This window comes from Branchiostoma floridae, chromosome 3 (assembly GCF_000003815.2).
Source record: "Branchiostoma floridae strain S238N-H82 chromosome 3, Bfl_VNyyK, whole genome shotgun sequence".
Classification (NCBI taxonomy): Eukaryota; Metazoa; Chordata; class Leptocardii; order Amphioxiformes; family Branchiostomatidae; genus Branchiostoma; species Branchiostoma floridae.
Genome location: NC_049981.1, coordinates 28695213 through 28712507, shown reverse-complemented (window position 1 = coordinate 28712507; position 17295 = coordinate 28695213). Strand labels below are relative to the sequence as shown.

The 17295-nt window shown below is 44.2% G+C and overlaps 1 protein-coding gene across 1 annotated transcript; it reads left to right on the top strand.

Annotated features, from left to right (window-relative positions):
- Window positions 1-439: 439 nt before the first annotated feature.
- LOC118411804 (ovochymase-2-like) lies at window positions 440-16732 on the top strand. Its single transcript, XM_035814291.1, has 23 exons — window positions 440-546; window positions 798-920; window positions 1636-1773; window positions 2809-2980; window positions 3368-3555; window positions 4024-4177; window positions 4670-4890; window positions 5250-5360; window positions 6070-6259; window positions 6375-6462; window positions 7129-7306; window positions 7704-7849; window positions 8397-8556; window positions 10345-10618; window positions 11027-11217; window positions 11618-11771; window positions 12252-12472; window positions 13083-13193; window positions 13697-13886; window positions 14313-14400; window positions 14585-14762; window positions 15977-16122; window positions 16412-16732. Exons 1-23 carry the CDS (start codon window positions 507-509, stop codon window positions 16571-16573), a joined length of 3624 nt encoding a protein of 1207 aa, XP_035670184.1. The 5' UTR covers window positions 440-506; the 3' UTR covers window positions 16574-16732.
- Window positions 16733-17295: the final 563 nt, after the last annotated feature.

Here is a 17295-nt window from a genome sequence, read left to right as displayed (position 1 = left end):
CTCACTAGCGTGACCTGTGACTGATTCCTCGAATATTCTCCCAGCAAAAATTGTATGCTCGAATTTTTGGCAAAAATAATAATGATGTATTATACAACATGTTTTTAAGCAAAAATAATAATAATGTATTATGCAACATATTTGTTGGCAATGATAATGATTATATATTATACAACATATTATATAACATGTATTATGTAACGTTTTCAGAAAGCATGTTTTTAAACGTGCTCGCCCTATAAATAAGAGGGTAAAATCCATTGCACAGCATTTTCCCTTTGTCCAGATGTTCTTTTCTCGGTTGTGGTGTCCGCAAACAGGATCTCTTGTGTTTGTTGGAAAAACGTTTTGATGATTCAGAAGACATCACATCTGATTATAACTGGTTCTTCTTGATAAGAGACTCCCACTGACGTAGGTAGACCGAAACCTGGGAGATAAGGTTAGACATAAAAGCAGGAGAATTCTCTCATTCTCCCTCAATTTTTGTTTCTCTGATAAACAAGATGCTTTGGCTTGTACTCTTGTGTGTTGCGGGCGCTCACGGTAAGTGCGAGATAACTATAAGTTTGAGGAAATCATATCTCAATTTTAGTTGTACTAATCGTTGCAAATTTGTCGTCAAGAAAACTATGACACATAGAATAATTGTCTAGAAGTGACTGTGTTCTGTTTCAGCAAATGGATCGTGCATGTGTCTACAACTTTTTCCTTTGCGATTCCAGTCGAGCAGTGCTCCCAGCACAAACTGTCTAAGAATACATTCGGTAATTGTGTTTTTTCTTTCCACACTGCAGCGCAATGTTCGACTGGAGAGTTCCAGTGTAACAACGGACAGTGCATCCCCGGCAGCTGGGAGTGTGACGACTGGGGAGACTGTTCACAAGGAGAGGATGAGAACACTGCTAACTGTCCTGGAGGTAAGAGAATTGGTTTTATTCACTGACCCCGTTCCATGTTACTGCATTCGCTTAGCGAACGTGCAGCAACCTGGATTGCACATGTCTGGTCTTAGATTTCATAATATCAACATGATACAGGATGTAAAAATGTGATTAAAAAGACAAGAAAGCACACAAAACGTAGAAGATCGCAATTTATCTATGAAATTCTTTGAACGATTCATGAAATCTTTGGTCGCTCAGTGCTCTAGTGGAAATTGTTTGTAAATGATGATCAATCACTTTGTGCCTTCGGACATGAAAATACAACATTTTAAACGATCTACTCAGTGTGTCTGAAACGCGTAAACGCTTGAGTTAATAGCTGTCGGAGGAAACATCTCCCTTGTCTTTACAAGATTCACCCCATTCCTCAAACATCTTGAATTGTATCCGTGAATAACTTCTCCATATTGGCAAATTACTTAGGTAACAGTACTAGTTTTCGTTATTCACGAGCACATATGTACAAGAGCCGACGTTTTGCCTACTATCTTCCTCAGGGCAATGATGACGTTCTACTTCGTACCTCTGCTAGGTGTCGTTGTTGCGTTGCAATAGTGGTCCCAAACGTAAAGTATGTCACATTTACATCACCACGCCTGTCCTTGTAATGTAAATATGTAGTTGTGAGCTTAGTTTCTCAGTCTTCAACTGTATGTTTGAACGTCACCATTTGAAACCTTGTTCCCAGCTGCCCAATGCAGCAGCTCTGAGTTCGCCTGTGGTCACGGTAACACCTGCATCCCGACCAGCTGGATCTGTGACGGTGACAACGACTGTGGGGACATGAGCGACGAGCAGAACTGCAATGCCGGCCCTACCGACCCCGGTACGTCATCTTCTTACTTACTCGTGTCTGTCGCTAAGATTTTGTTTGGGTCGGGGATGCAATTGGGGTTTCTTTGGTACGTTGGGGCCACGTAGCACAGTGGTAGTGTATTCGGCCCGTGACCGAGAGGTCGCCGGTTCGAATCCGCCTGCCGTGTTGCCGGTCTTGTGCCCTTGGGAAAGGCACTTTACACGACTTTCCTCACTTTACTCAAGTGAAAAATGAGTCGTCCCTCGGATAGGACGTTAAATGGAGGTCCCGTGTATGGGGAGAGCCATACCCCATGCACGTTAAAGAACTCCCACACGTGCGATGGTGCGGTGTGCGTTGGTGCAAATCCTTCCGTCGGGAGTTGGTGATTCACTTCAAATCACCCGGATGGAGGCCTGGCGAACCTCTGTCTCGTATCAGCCATATGGTGAATTACATCATTCACCCGGACGGAAGACCTGGCGCATCCCCGTCTTGTAATTAGCCACACGAAAGGGTATGTCACCCCGTAAGGGGCGGTATAACCCCGTCGTGTGTAAACATGTGCGAACAGGTTTGATCACGTCGACCGATGATGATGATGGTACGTTACTGTGACTAAGTGATAGTCGAGGGCGCGAGACGACTTGCCGGGGTCCCCCTGAAAAGTTTTAGAATCTTACTCCCTGAAAGGGCATTTCCTGCATTTTCGAAGTAAGACTTCAAGGAAAGAAACAGAGACTGTCGATAGCGCACTGTTAATATCGCAGTTTTCTCTTCTGCACCTGTCATGTGCTAACCCCGGGTGATCCTTATTCCTCTGTCATGCTCCTAATAAAGCTGCCAGTAGGTCAATTTAAGTTTTCGTTAAAATACAAAGCTTTATGGACAACAATGCACGCTTATTCAAGGTAATCCATTACTGTTCCATGGCTATGTAACTACGAATATATTTATCAATTACCATTTAATAGTCTTGTCTTACATTTTCTTCATGCGTATGAAGGTTTTGGTTGCGGCCTTCAGATGTGCGGTTAGTTACGAATGTGTTGTGTTTCGTTGCAGATGCCGGCACCCTGACGAACTGTGGCGGGAACTATAACGAGGATACCGGCGCCTTCCAGCTGCTGAACTACGCCAACAACCAGGACTGCATCTGGAAAATCACCGTGACCGCCGGGAAGTTCGTCATGCTGCAGTTCAGTCAGTTCGACGTCGAGCAAGACAGCAGCTGCTCGTGGGTCGAAGTTCTTTTTTATTCATTAAGTTTGGGGTGGCACGGTGGCTTTGTTGTTAGGGCTAGCTGTTGACTCGAGTTCTAATCTGTAACAGGTCCCTTTTCTTGCCAAGGCACTTTTACACAAATTTCCTCCTCGGCCAACTCAGGAGAAAATTAGTACCTAGATTTAGCCACTGATGTCACTCAGGTAGGACGTTCAATGGAGGCCCCATGTTTGAGGAGAACCGCACCTCGAGCACGATAAAGAACCCACACTTATTAATAATAGTGGGGGTCTATCCTGGTGTGAGTGAATCAAATAAATCTGTGCGGATATGCAGCAGTATAATTCTGGTTCTGAGGCCGTGCTGTGACGTACGTACTCACCTTGTTTTTGTTCCTCAGTTACGACTACGTCAAGGTGTATGACGGCGCGTCAGTGTCGTCCCCCGTGCTGGGCACGTTCTGCGGCACCAGCGTTCCCGCCAGCCTCGTGTCCTCCTCCAACCACATGACGGTGCGTTTCGTGTCCGACAGCTCCATCACTGAGACCGGCTTCTCTGCCACCTACAGCGCCGTGGATACCGCGCCTGGTAAGTTCATGTCAATGATCAAGGTGAATCCACTGTTTTATACAGGCAAGTAAGAGAAACCGGGTTCTCCTGAACCACAAAGTCGTAAAATTGGTTTATACATTAAAAAAAAAACCTGGCTAACGTTTAGGGATGTTGCTACTCTGTTATTTCTTGAAAACACACAACCACGGTTACATTAGGGAATATATATGACTATTTTATAATCATAACGTTCTCAGCTGCTTCGACAATTGAACATATTTTCCTGTCAAGCTTGTATATGTTAATATTGTTGTTATCTCATGAGCTCCTGATACATAACTAATTGATGATGACCTCTAAGACTTTCTTAACAATGCCGTTTTTGTCCGAGTGGCCCCACTTACCACCAGTGGGAGCTTGGGTAATACATAAATGAACATTCATTAAACATTCTGATATCAGGAATTTGCTGATGACGTCGTTTTTGTTGTAATTCCGTTACAGTGACCCCACCCACCACCGGTGGAAGCTGCGGTAACAGCGTTCTGACCGGAGACTCCGGTACCTTCACCTCACCCAACTACCCACAGGCCTACCCCAACGGCGCCTCCTGCTCATGGAAGATGTCGGTCACTCCTGGCAAGCTGATTCAGCTCAAGTACGGGACCAAACAATTCTTTATACGGCGTTTTTTTGTTTGTTTGATAGCCCAATGTCAGGATAAATCACGATGTGCTCTTATCATTCTACGTTTTGGAAAAATATGCTACAAAGATCAACCTTCAGGTTCCATCAAGTAAAGACAATATCATTTGTTCGATAGTATACATCTTGCAAAGGTAGCGAGTTGTAATTGCTTTGTGCTGATAATCTAGTGAACGTCGAAAAGAATTCTAAAACGCTACGTGACTCCTCCCAAAATACAACGTGGCTTTTACACATTCTGAAAAACGCAACAGTTTCTTCTTTTAGCCAAAATTTTGTATCTACTTCTGATCATCCCATACGGGTTGTTGACACCGACATCAGAGCCTATCAACTCTCTCTGAACTGGGACGGTGGGCGGTACCGACTTCCGGGTACCTTTGACTCACTCATGACACTCATCTGTAGCAGCCAATAAACTATGTGTTGTTTTTCTCTGATATAGTTTCGACCCCATGGACATTGAGGCTGATGGCGGCTGCAGCTACGACTCCGTTGCCGTGTACGATGGACCTGACGCCAGCGCGCCACTTCTGCGCAGGCTCTGTGGATCCTCCGCCCGTGAGGTCGTCACCAACGGCAACGAGGCTTTCGTGGTCTTCACTACTGACAGCTCCGTCACTGGAAACGGATTCTCCGCTACCTTCGCCGCCATGGATCCCCCACGTAAGTAATCCTCGTATCGGTGAATACATTTTTGTCAGTTCTAATTTTCATTTTCCAATGCTTGATATTGTAATGCGCACTGCATCTGCCTCCTGTACCTTGTATTGTTGATAAACACAAACGTGAGATGATATTTCTGGTAACAGATTAGGAATGATTTCCAGAAAAGTTGTTGTAGCCTAACTGCAATTTGAAACGATAAGGTATAGTTTCAAGCCAAATGCACAATTCATATTGAATTGTTTGCCACAAAAACAATAGACACTGAATAAGACTGTAAACAATGGCATAATACATCATTTTCCAAATGAAGTAACATCCAAAAATACGTTGTTCCCTATTAAATTGTTCGCCTGCAGCCACCTGCGCACCTGGCACCTTCACCTGCTGGAACGGAAACTGCGTCGGAGACAGCCTGAAGTGTGACGGAAATGACGACTGTGGGGACGGAAGCGATGAGTTCCTCTGCGGTACGCAATTAATTAATAATGATAATACTTAATGATAATACTTAATGATAATGATTAATGATAATGATTAATGAAATTTCTTACTCAAACGGGTCAAGGAAGTAATGGTCGATAAGGCGTCAGAAGGATGACGGCTGAGACACAACGATTTACCGGTTTCGACCTTTTATTCAAAAGTCTTGATCAGAATGTCAAGGAAGTAATGCTAGTGTAGCGTGCCTTTAGGCTACTTCAGGTTTTCTCTCACGGACTGAAGTCTTAAAGTCCATTTCGGAAGACTACAACCCCTAGTGACTATCAACGTACATTTCAGGATTCAGGCCATAGACTGTTAGGTCGGGATTAGCCGAAAATTACGTGTTCATGTTGTTTCTAACCACTAGACCACAAAACGCTAAGCACGAAATGCTGTACACAAGGAAATTGAAGTTCAAATCTAACGGAAGCGTACATTTAGAGATCTATATTGTATATGTATGAAAATAACCAACCTTGTATATATGGCAGTTCTTTGCCTTTGGGACCGCGTGTACGACATTTTTTTTTATATTTGATTTTGGGACAGCATTGTTAGCAGCAAGGAGCTGCAGTACTATATAGAATTGCCCTTAGGAAGGTTAAAGACGGTCACCAAAACTGCTGTGATTGTATGTCTTGGTTGTGAATAAAGAACCTTACACTAACGACAGTGTGGTTTGTACCTTAACAGGCGGTGACTCCACCTGCGGGAGTGCCCCCATCCAGCCCGTCTTCCCGCCAACTCGTGTTGTGGGCGGCGAGGCTGCTGTACCCGGGAGCTGGCCCTGGCAGGCGTCTCTCATGACCTCCTACCACTTCTGTGGCGGGTCCCTCATCCACCCCGAGTGGATCCTGACGGCCGCTCACTGCTTCGCTGACGAGTAAGCCATGTTTTGTTTTAGTGATGTATCGGCTACACTTTTGCGTTTCTGCATGTGCTATTCAAAACCTTGCCCATTTAGTACGTTTACAACGTCTTTCATGTTCCTCCCTCAGTCCTACTCCCAGCCGCTACACAGTCGTCCTGGGCAAGCACTTCTCTGACGGGTCCAGCACATCTCAGGAGGAATACTCCGTCTCTAAGGTCAGTGTCTTATTGTCTCTAGTCTCTGCGTTATTTTGAATCAGAACACGATTGCTGGAAGACTTTTCACAAGCAAACAATGACATCTGTCACGGGGTTGTAGCCAGCACCTGTCCTTCAGTCCTTAGAAGGAATTTTGCAGCTGGGGACTGAAAAAAGTTTTCCCCATTCCGTCTACAAGCAAAATTTGCACCTCAAAATGCAGGAAATAGTGTTTCAGAGGGTCTCGATTTTAAACTTTTCTGGGACCCAGACCCCCTTCAAATGACGCGCAACGTCAGGCCATGCCTTCGGTGCTCGATAGGATTCCCATTCAAAATCAAGGGGACTGAAAATGATTTCAGGCTGGCTACAGCCCTGATCTGTCATATCCAGGTGAATTGCTGTATGTGTATCATTCACACAAATATAGAGTCGGTTTAGGGTATCAACGAACAAGACTTTACCAAATTTTCTTACTCTAAAGTAGTCTATACCCTTTGTATTCATGCCCTCTATGGCAAAGAATAACCGAATATGATGAATTTTGAATGAAAGAAAAGGGTGTTTTCCGTATTGTTAAAATACTTTATGTTTGTTAAGAAGTAGACGACTACTCAGCGGACGTATGTGTCAGCAACGGATTTCTCCTGTACGTTAGTGAAGGGCATGTTTGCCTTACTGCAGGTCATTGTTCACGAGGAGTACGACGATAACGCCCTCAACAAGGACCTGACCCTGCTGAAGCTGTCCCGTCCCGCCGTCCTGGGCCAGTACATCCAGACCGTCTGTCTGCCCCAGAGCGCCAGTGACGATCCTCCAGCTGGTACCACTTGTGTCACCACTGGATATGGAGACACCCAGGGTAAATAGATGATGTATTTTTGACATGCACAATGCGTGGCTACAAATAGCTATTTACATCAGGTAACATGTTCAATATATGGCTAGAGTCCATTCAGCAGGTTGGTCATGTAAGGGATAGGACTGTTCTTGTATCGGTTTGTCCACATATTGTGAACTCTCATCAAACTTGAAACTTTCCTCCAACAGACATGATGCGCACTCGACGACTTTGCGACCAACTCCTCGGCAAAATAAATTACTTGTGACACATGACAAATCATAATGATATCTCGGCTTGGGCTGAAAGAAGACCTTAGAAATGATGAAGTGTACTTTAATCGGAAAATAGAAAAAAAATTCTTATGTATTTGCCTTCAGTTCCTGAATTACTAACTTTTATCGTCGTCCATGTAAAGGTACCGGTAACGACGATGTCCTGAAGCAGGCCCGCGTTCCTCTGGTCAGTAACGCCGACTGTAACGTCGCAAGTTCCTACGACGGAGAGATCACCGAGTTCATGATGTGCGCTGGCTTCCAGGAGGGAGGGCACGATGCTTGCCAGGTGGGTGCTTCTGGTTTCTTCAAAAGACAGTATATATATCTCCTGATCTTGATTGCTAATAACCAAGCGTTGTCATTGAAGAACGACAAACGAAAGTGCGAAAATCTCACGATTTAGTGGAAAATTTAGTTTCTTGCATGTCTTGATCAATTGTAGTTCTTTAGTTATGCAAATAAGGTTTTGATCGCAATGGCTTCATATTACCATATGCCCTTGTGTCCATGGATCACTTCCCATCTTTCGACGATGAAATGTAATTTAGCATATAGAAAATATGTAACTGTATAAACACAGACAAAGACAAAAACAGCACTTCCCCGTAAACTAGTAATCTCTTCCATAGATTATTGACTAAATGACCTGAACTATCACTTCCGATTAACAACTAGTTCTTCCACTTTTGAACTCTACTCACTGCCACTCCGACAAGTCTGATCTTCCCTCTCACTTCCCACCACTTAAATAACTACGACCAGACACCACTATAACATAACGTTAAGTCAAAGATGAATAACTTCAGTCAACTGTATTGTCTGTTACTTTCCAGGGTGACTCCGGTGGCCCGCTGGTCTGCCCCAAGCAGGGTCAGTGGTACTTGAACGGTGTGGTGAGCTGGGGCTACGGCTGTGCCCAGCCTAACTACCCCGGCGTGTACGCCCGTGTCTCCTCCATGTTGGACTGGGTCGGCCAGAAGATGGCTGCCAACTAAACGATGTACCGTTTCGCCCCAACACCAAGAGTTTAACAAGCAATGTCTAAACCGTACCAACGTGAAACAACATTCTGACTTTCGTCGAAAGAAATAAAGCATCTATCTTACACATGCCATGTTTCCTAGTTGTTTCTGGATATTCCTGGTCTGTCTTATAGTGAGGTCACAAATCAGTCCTGGGTCTGGCCGGGCAGTCTGGGAAATAAAAGTATGTTTGTAGCTATTAAAGTTCGTGTGACAGGGCAATGGTGGAAGCATTCTAATAATATACGAGAACTGGGGCGGGCTGGCAACGTGAATTACCATATGATGTTTTGTCGATAAGTGTTAGACATTCAGGTAACAAGATACGTTAAATAGCAGTTAGTTAAGCAACTGGATATGACATTGGAAACGGCCAATTCAGGTAGCATCCACTTCCTTTCGTCTGTGACACTGTGCAGATCTTTAGAAGAGCAGGTTTTATACCATAACAATGAGTCGACATGAAAACGAGATGAAGACAATAAGACAAGAAACGAGGTCAACATAACCATTTCATATGTCCAGGAAGTTTCATCCCGCGGATCTTCCCCATCTTCAACATTGCCACCAATTTTGCCAACACTGCCAACAAACTTCAATTTTTCACTCAACTCTCCGTTAAAAACTAGTGCATTCAAAGGACCGATATTTTGAATGCACCAATTGCAAAATAGAACCCAACTGCAACAACACATAACGCTAGTTCGCCTTTATCCGTGGAGTAACCAATATCCGTTGGTTTAAAACCAGGGGGTGTTTAGGGATATCAAGTGAATGGACAGTGGTTTTAGAAGAGTGCAATATTTTTTAAAATACAGCTTGTTTACCAATTCAAACCACCGTCCGCCGCATTGACATCCCGAAATATTCAGTTTTTTTTAAAAACAACGGATAAAGGTTATCCCGCAGATAAAGGTGAACTAACGTTACATCGGCGAGACCAGTCGACCGCTTAAGAGTCGTACAAAGAAAAAAATATGCCGACCTAGCGATAACGAGTAGTCCTCTGTCATTATCCACCACTTACAACACAACCAGGGAAACTCAAATCCAGAGGCAAAATCTGGAGCAATACTATAAGAGGAGCAAGACTATTTAGAATGTAGAATCCCATTGCAAGAATTGCAAGAAGTCCGCCATATAATTGAATCAAACGTCCTTTTATTGTACATAAAAAGAAACTGATACTTATCCATACATGAATATATGGTACAGCAATTGTTGTATCATCCCAAAAATCACCTATAGAGACCTATGACGACCTATACTGGAAGACTCGTATTCATGAGTTATTGATTAAGACGTGATGAACAAAACTATGGAAAGAAGTATTCATCTATATTAATAAGTTACTATAAGTAACACTGTCTGCGTGTATGAGTATGTCTTCAATAAAACCTTGTAACCTACACAAGGGTGCATTTTTGTGGCTTTTAAAAGTCAGCGACTTGACAGCTTTACGTTTTGCGAAGAAAGCATGCTACAGTTCACTACGCCGGCTGTCTATCTTAAGGAAATGACTACTTATGCCATTATTTGAGATGGGTTGGTAAGGAGTGACGTGTTCTTTCCCAGCAATCAGTAAATCTCAAACCACGTTGCTCATCATACGGACGCCCGCGCAGCAGATGCTGTTTTCTCGACACTTCTGTTTGAAGAGACGGTGAGTAAATTGACAGGACGAGATAATATCAATATTCTATCCATTAGGGGCTACTACTGACGCAACTAGGCTTGAGTTGTTAAGATAAGGACTAAGATTTAAGAAGCAGAAGCGACTCAGGTGTTCTCTCTTGTAGGGTATCTGAAAGAAGCATGATCTGGATACTTGTACTGTGCGTGGGGGTGGGGGTACACGAGGCGTCTGCAGGCAGGGCTGCGTGTGGCGGGGACCTCCAGCAGGACTCCGGTGTGATAGAACTCATGAACTACGACAATAACCAGGACTGCACATGGACCATCACCGTCACTCCGGGCAAGTTTGTCCTCCTCCACTTCACGGAGATCGATCTGGAATACGGCAGCTCCTGCGAGTGAGTGGAACTGCTGCATATCAATTATATTCTATACGTTAGTTTTACCATGTTGGGAAAGCAGCTGAAGATGAATTACAGTCTTAAACATATGTACCATTATATCTTAAGTACTTTTGCACTCCATCTTGACAATTGTAGAAACGTAGAAGGACAATTTGTCTGTCGAGGTTATGAACAATTGCGTACTCTGGTATTGAACAATGTCATCAAACCGCTTGATTCTGAAGCCTAGCCATAAACTGATGGCATCTTGATATAATCATGCACGAATCGTACAGAATTCATCTGTCAACAATCACCATATCACAGTCTGTTTTGAAATCGTCCGGCACCAAGAGCGTACGATGTTCTCTGACGAATGTGCCCGTGCCCAAAGCAACTACTATCTATTCGTTGTTCCTGTAGGTACGACTACGTTGCCGTCTACGATGGTGCCGACGCTTCTGCCCCCCTCCTGGTGAAGGACTGTGGTACAGTCCGTCCCGCTGACCTGGTGTCGTCCTCTAACGTCATGACGGTCCGGTTCGTGTCCGACAGCTCCGTCACCGATAACGGCTTCTCTGCAACATTCAGCGCCATCGACGACATGTCCAACCGTAGGTCCATAGACATTTGTATGCGTAGTACATATCACAACGTTAAATGTAATGGATCAAATGTAAGATTATTGTTACTATAGTCGTAAATGCTTAGTATAGATTTTTTTAGAATTAAGATATGCTACGAGCAACATCGCAATACAGAGAGTCTTCTATTTCGACAATATCCTGTCCTTTTCTTCAAAGGAGTATTTTCATATTACAATGTATCAAGATAGGCATGGCTAGCCACTGTCGCCGGTGGTTATAAAATGTGCTATACTAAAAATTATGATAAATTTCGATAACAACTTATGTTGTTTAGAGACTTATATATCATCTATAAGTATCTCTATATGTACATGCATCGAGTTTGAATCTTTAGTGCGTAAAAAGATGACACTTTTTTTCTCCCCAGCCCAGCCGACACCTCCCCCTGTCACCGTCAGTACTGTGGTGTTAACCGGAGACTCCGGCACCTTCGCCTCACCGAACTACCCTGACAAGTACCCTGATAACATGGACGCCTCGTGGCAGATAACCGTCTCTCCTGGAAAGCTGGCTGTCATCAGGTAACGATGTTTGATAAATTTATGCTATTTGCTGTGAATAAAATATAACAAGAAAAGTATTTCAAGAACACTGTCTAATGAAATGAACAATCATTCCCATGTTGACTACCTTGGCTTGTTAAGTTTTCTCACCACAAACGCTCCGTCAAATCACTCGCGTTGGCAGCAAGGTTGCCGCCCGAGCGAAATGGGGTTTAAAAAAGCGATCAGACGTCGCAGGGCCATGTGATGAAGAGAGATGGGTCCTACCACATAGACGTCAGGTGAAGCGCACTTTCGCTGCGTGTTGGGCGGGTCGTCCCGTTAGAAGGCTGACGACACTTTTCCTCTGCCAATGATTCCTGCCAAGTTTCATCGCCAAAGTAGATCTGACGGCAAGTACTAGTAACAGGACAATCTCTGAGTGTTTCGCTTACTTAAGTGTTGTGTTTTATATCTAAATTGATATCAATACAAGATGTGGCCTTTCTCTCCTTCTAGCTTCGATGTGATGGACCTGGAAGACGGGCCTACCTGCAGGTTTGACTCCGTGACCGTGTATGACGGTCCTGACAGGAACGGGCCCCTGTTAACCCGACTGTGTGGCTCCACCCTCCGCGAAGTCACCGCGTCCGGGAACCAGGCCTTCGTGGTGCTCGTCAGTGATCACTCGGTCCCAGGGAACGGATTCTCCGCCAGGTTCTCTACTGCGGATCCTCCACGTAAATGTCCCTGTTGAAATGATATGGTCATCTTAACCATAAAATGTACTTCCCGTTGCAAACATTTTTTTAAATTAAAAACAACAACAACAATGGTACATTTGTCAACCACTAAGACTAGTGTTTGTACAGTCGAGTACTATTGCACATGGAGGGATAACATACACTGGTGTGTCTGGACGAATTACATGTGTAACTTAACATGCAGTACATGGGCAGTGGAACAGTCAGGAAAGACAAATACATGCAGTACATTTGTCAAAATACTGGGAAACCTTAAGGAATATGTACAGTCTGTTACTACACTCTAATCAAACATGGAGTAGTCTAACAATTACAGTCAATGTTGCAAACATTGTTAATGGCTTACCCCCCAGAAAAAAAGTAGAAACATACCGAAACTACAATCAGTTGGTCTCCGTTTGATTCTTCTGTACGTTTGATTCTTCCGTGTCTTACTTTTTGAGATCATCCTTAGCTCCTGTAGTGTGTTTTCTGTTTCAAGTGCGTAATACTATGTTACGATGACCTGCTTGTAGAATATACATCTGACAATGGTTGGGTATACATGTTTTGCTTGTGTAACGGCCTCTTGTCCTTCTCGTCCCAGCCACCTGTGCACCTGATGAGCACACCTGCTGGAACGGCACCTGCATCAGCGCCAGCCTGAAGTGTGACGGAAAGGACGACTGCGGGGACGGAAGTGACGAATTCCTCTGTGGTACTTGACCTTTTTCTTTGCGCATAACACCATGCAAGGTATTTGCAGATAGCAACTGGTTACCAATGCATTAGCATTAACGGAGAATAGAGTGATCACTTTTACCTTAATAATGAATGAATGCTGCGGCTCTATTTGCACCGGTGCCCGTGTGGGATGTATCCCCGGCCGGCCTCTGAAGCCACGAATTTGTCCTGGTGGACTGTCAGATACCACGGGGTATCTCTCCGTGTTTTCACAATAAGATAACGATGTCTATTTGTTGCCGGGTCCCGGGTTAGTTTTAACTCCGATTTAAAAAGTCCGGGGGCTCGGCTGTGCCACAAAATAGTCCGGTAGCCGCGGGGTAGCCCGTGGGGTCACGTAGTGGGACACACCCAAAAGTGCAGAAAAACAGCCCTCACGCTACTCGGAGAGACCCCTTTTTCCAAATGGGACCGTAGAATAAGCCAGGCAAAAGTGAAGTGCCCAGGGAACCCCGCTGATGCTTACGTTGTTTACAGGCGGTGACTCCACCTGCGGCTCCGGCTCCATCCAGCCCGTCTTCCCGCCAACCCGTGTCGTGGGCGGCGAAGCTGCTGTACCCGGCAGCTGGCCCTGGCAGGCGTCTCTCATGACCTCCTACCACTTCTGTGGCGGGTCCCTCATCCACCCCGAGTGGATCCTGACGGCCGCTCACTGCTTCGCTGACGAGTAAGTCATGTTGTTCTTCGAATTCAGAAAGGCCTCTTTCCACTAGATGACGATCACTTATTTGACGACCGTATTACGACCACAAAAACGTAATTATCATGCGTAACACATGACAATTCTAATCAAGAATATGGTGTACAATATAGAATAAACGTATGGTTTAAAAGACAACAAAACGTAGAAATGATTAGCTCTTCGAATTCATGTACATGGTGAATGAAATTCGTTGAGCGATCGCTTAAATCTTTGGAAATGACATAAAACATCTGTCCAGTTATCAAGTACAGTACCTCGTATTTTCTTTCCTTAGAGTGTTAAGCACACAGATGGCGACTACGGCAATCAGCACATATATGCAAACTTATGGCATCCTTACAAAGAAGAATGATATTGAAGTTATTACTTCATGTTTATCTTCCTCTGCAGTCCTGACCCAAGTCGTTACACCGTAGTTTTGGGTAAACACCGTTCGTACGAGTCCACCGTATCTGAGGAGCGGTTCTCTCTTTCCAAGGTTAGCCGAATGTTTACGTATATGTATACTGCCTTTTCCCCTATATCATTGATATATTAGCATATCATCATAACTACTGTATTTTGCAATGCCTAGAAAAGGCAAGTCGATTGATCATGATAAATCTAATGGTATGGGTCAATCATGCAGAATACATTACATCTATCATATATCGTTGCTACAGGTAATAGTTCACGAGGAGTACGACAGCAGGCTCATTAACAAGGACCTGACCCTGCTGAAGCTGTCCCGCCCCGCCGTCCTGGGCCAGTACATCCAGACCGTCTGTCTGCCCGAGCACCTCACAGACGACCCTCCTGTCGGCACCACGTGTGTCATCACTGGATGGGGAGAGACCCTGGGTACGCTTTTGTTTCCATGTGCACCAAGAAGCGTTATCACAGGTTCAAAAACATTTCAACGAAGCTGTCCGTTGTCTTCGAAAAACAAAAATACCTTAAGTGCAAACGTTCTCAAATATTCATGTATGTCGAAAGGTTCTTGACAGCTCCTTATAGGGCCTTCTCACTGAAACCGAATCAGCAGGAATCAAGCAGAACCAGCCGGAATGAAGTATTTGCAAAATTCATGCCACATTCGGGGCCATTCGGGTGGGAATTCCAAATGGGCCTTAAATCCCTTTCACACGAGAAGGAATGAGCCAGAATGCCGTCAGAATGAAAATTCTTTTCTATTCCTGTGCATTCGTAGTGTATTCTAGACATTCCGACTACATTCCAGATATTCTTTCGGCCACATTCGGGCAGGATTCGAGATGGCTTGCCGTTTCGATTCTCCATCGAATGAGATAAGAATGTTCGAATAATGTTGGAATGCCGCAGAATGCGGTCAGACTGCAGTAGGAATAGTTAGAACACACTTAGAATCCACTATGAATGCAATTCGATATTCCTCCACTTCGAATGCACCTCGACAGTTTTTAACATGTCAAAAACTTTCGGCCTAGCCAAAAGAACGGGCACGAATAGCTGGAATGCCTTTAGAACACACTACGAATTGCCAGGAATTGCCAGGAACAGAAAAGAATTTTCATTCCGACGGCATTCCGGCTCATTCGTGCTCTCGTGTGAAGGGGGCTGATCACTTCATTAACGACAAATATCCTCATGGTACAATGGTAAACTTTCTTCCGACAGTAAGGTGTTCACGGATCAAAATTTCAACGACCACTTGTATTATGATATGATTACTGCCAACACAGCCTCCATGATAATTCAAACATCATCCTACCAGTCTTAAGGGACTTTAAACGTCATTTAATATCGTTTAGTTTATTTGTATGAATTTGCTTTGTTTTACTTATTTGTATTATTGTATTGATGTACTCATGTAATGTCTTTGTTTTTGGTGGCGGCACGAATGTAACGTTAAGTTACGACTTGATTCATCATGTCTTTTTATGTTGCTCTGTAAAGTTTTCTCATCCAACCCATAGCAAATGTATGATATACTAGTAGACTAGACCCGGGGAGGAGCAAAAGTCCTAACGGTTTTATACGGTACTGCAGCGGAACGTCCGATTTTTTTATCTAGCGCTCTGATTGTTTTCATAAAGGTACGGGTAACGATGAAGTCCTGAAGCAGGCCCGCGTTCCTCTGGTCAGTAACACCGACTGTAACTCCGCCGGGTCTTACAACGGAGAGATCACCGACTTCATGATGTGTGCTGGGTTCCCAGAGGGAGGACACGATGCTTGCCAGGTGGGTATGAGCTAAGAGAAAGCGGGTCAATCAACATAACATACAGAACGTTCCTCTCTAGGCATTGGTTCCTTGAGAAAGACACTTAACACAGCTTTCCTAACTCCATCCACATGTAAATGGGTATCTGACTTCAGTTGCAGAGGCTGTGGAGACCGTTCCTAGACACCCACAACCCCTGTGGCCGGAAAAATACGACTACCTATAGCAGCTCTGTCACTGGTTCATAGACTAGAATAACTGATAGATTGTATAGCTCGTCGGTTTGAAGTGCTCTTGCATTTTCCAGGGTGACTCCGGTGGCCCGCTGGTCTGCCCCCGCCAGGGCAAGTGGTACCTGAACGGTGTGGTGAGCTGGGGCTACGGCTGTGCTCGTCCCGGCTACCCCGGTGTCTACGCCCGGGTCACCTCCATGTTGGACTGGGTCCAGCAGAAAATAGCTGAAAACTAGAGATGTATTATATAGCGACACAACTTTGAATACGAGTTTGCCATTAGGCTCGCCCCTGAGGCGTCAGCAAAAAGTTTCAAGATCATGAAAAGCCTGTGTATTACACAAGTTAATCGAGATGTTTTCTTGATGAACAATAAATGACGTGTATGGAACAGAGCAGATATGTTGCGTCTTGATTTTGATATAAATGTTACTTGACTACTTTGTTGTTGATATCCTATACAGGAATTGGAAATTGTCCTGTAATTCAAAACTTACATCTTTAGACTATTTGCATGTCAAAATAAAAAGCTTTGATGATCGATTGTAAAAAATGAGTTCTACAAACTATTCACCGAACTATCTATTAAGATGGATTCACATCATCGGCTTATCACACCGTATGTATGAAATAAACACGATAAGTAGAGAACAATGGAGGACAGTATCAGTGGATACCAAATCCATCACAATTCGTAGAAGACATAGTTGAGCAGAAGCTTATGTATGACTACATACTATAGCAACCAGCATTGTATCCGTGTTTGTGATTTTCTGTCACTAATAACTAGTAACAGTTACCGCGCTCATTGCAATAGTTCCACAAGTATCCGGATGAGTAGTCCATTATCCAGATGAATACATGGATAATTGAGAACAGTCAGGCATTTCACCCATTTCCACCATACGACGATCGCTCTGCGCTCTCATTGCGACTTGAAACCTTCGATTTCATATTG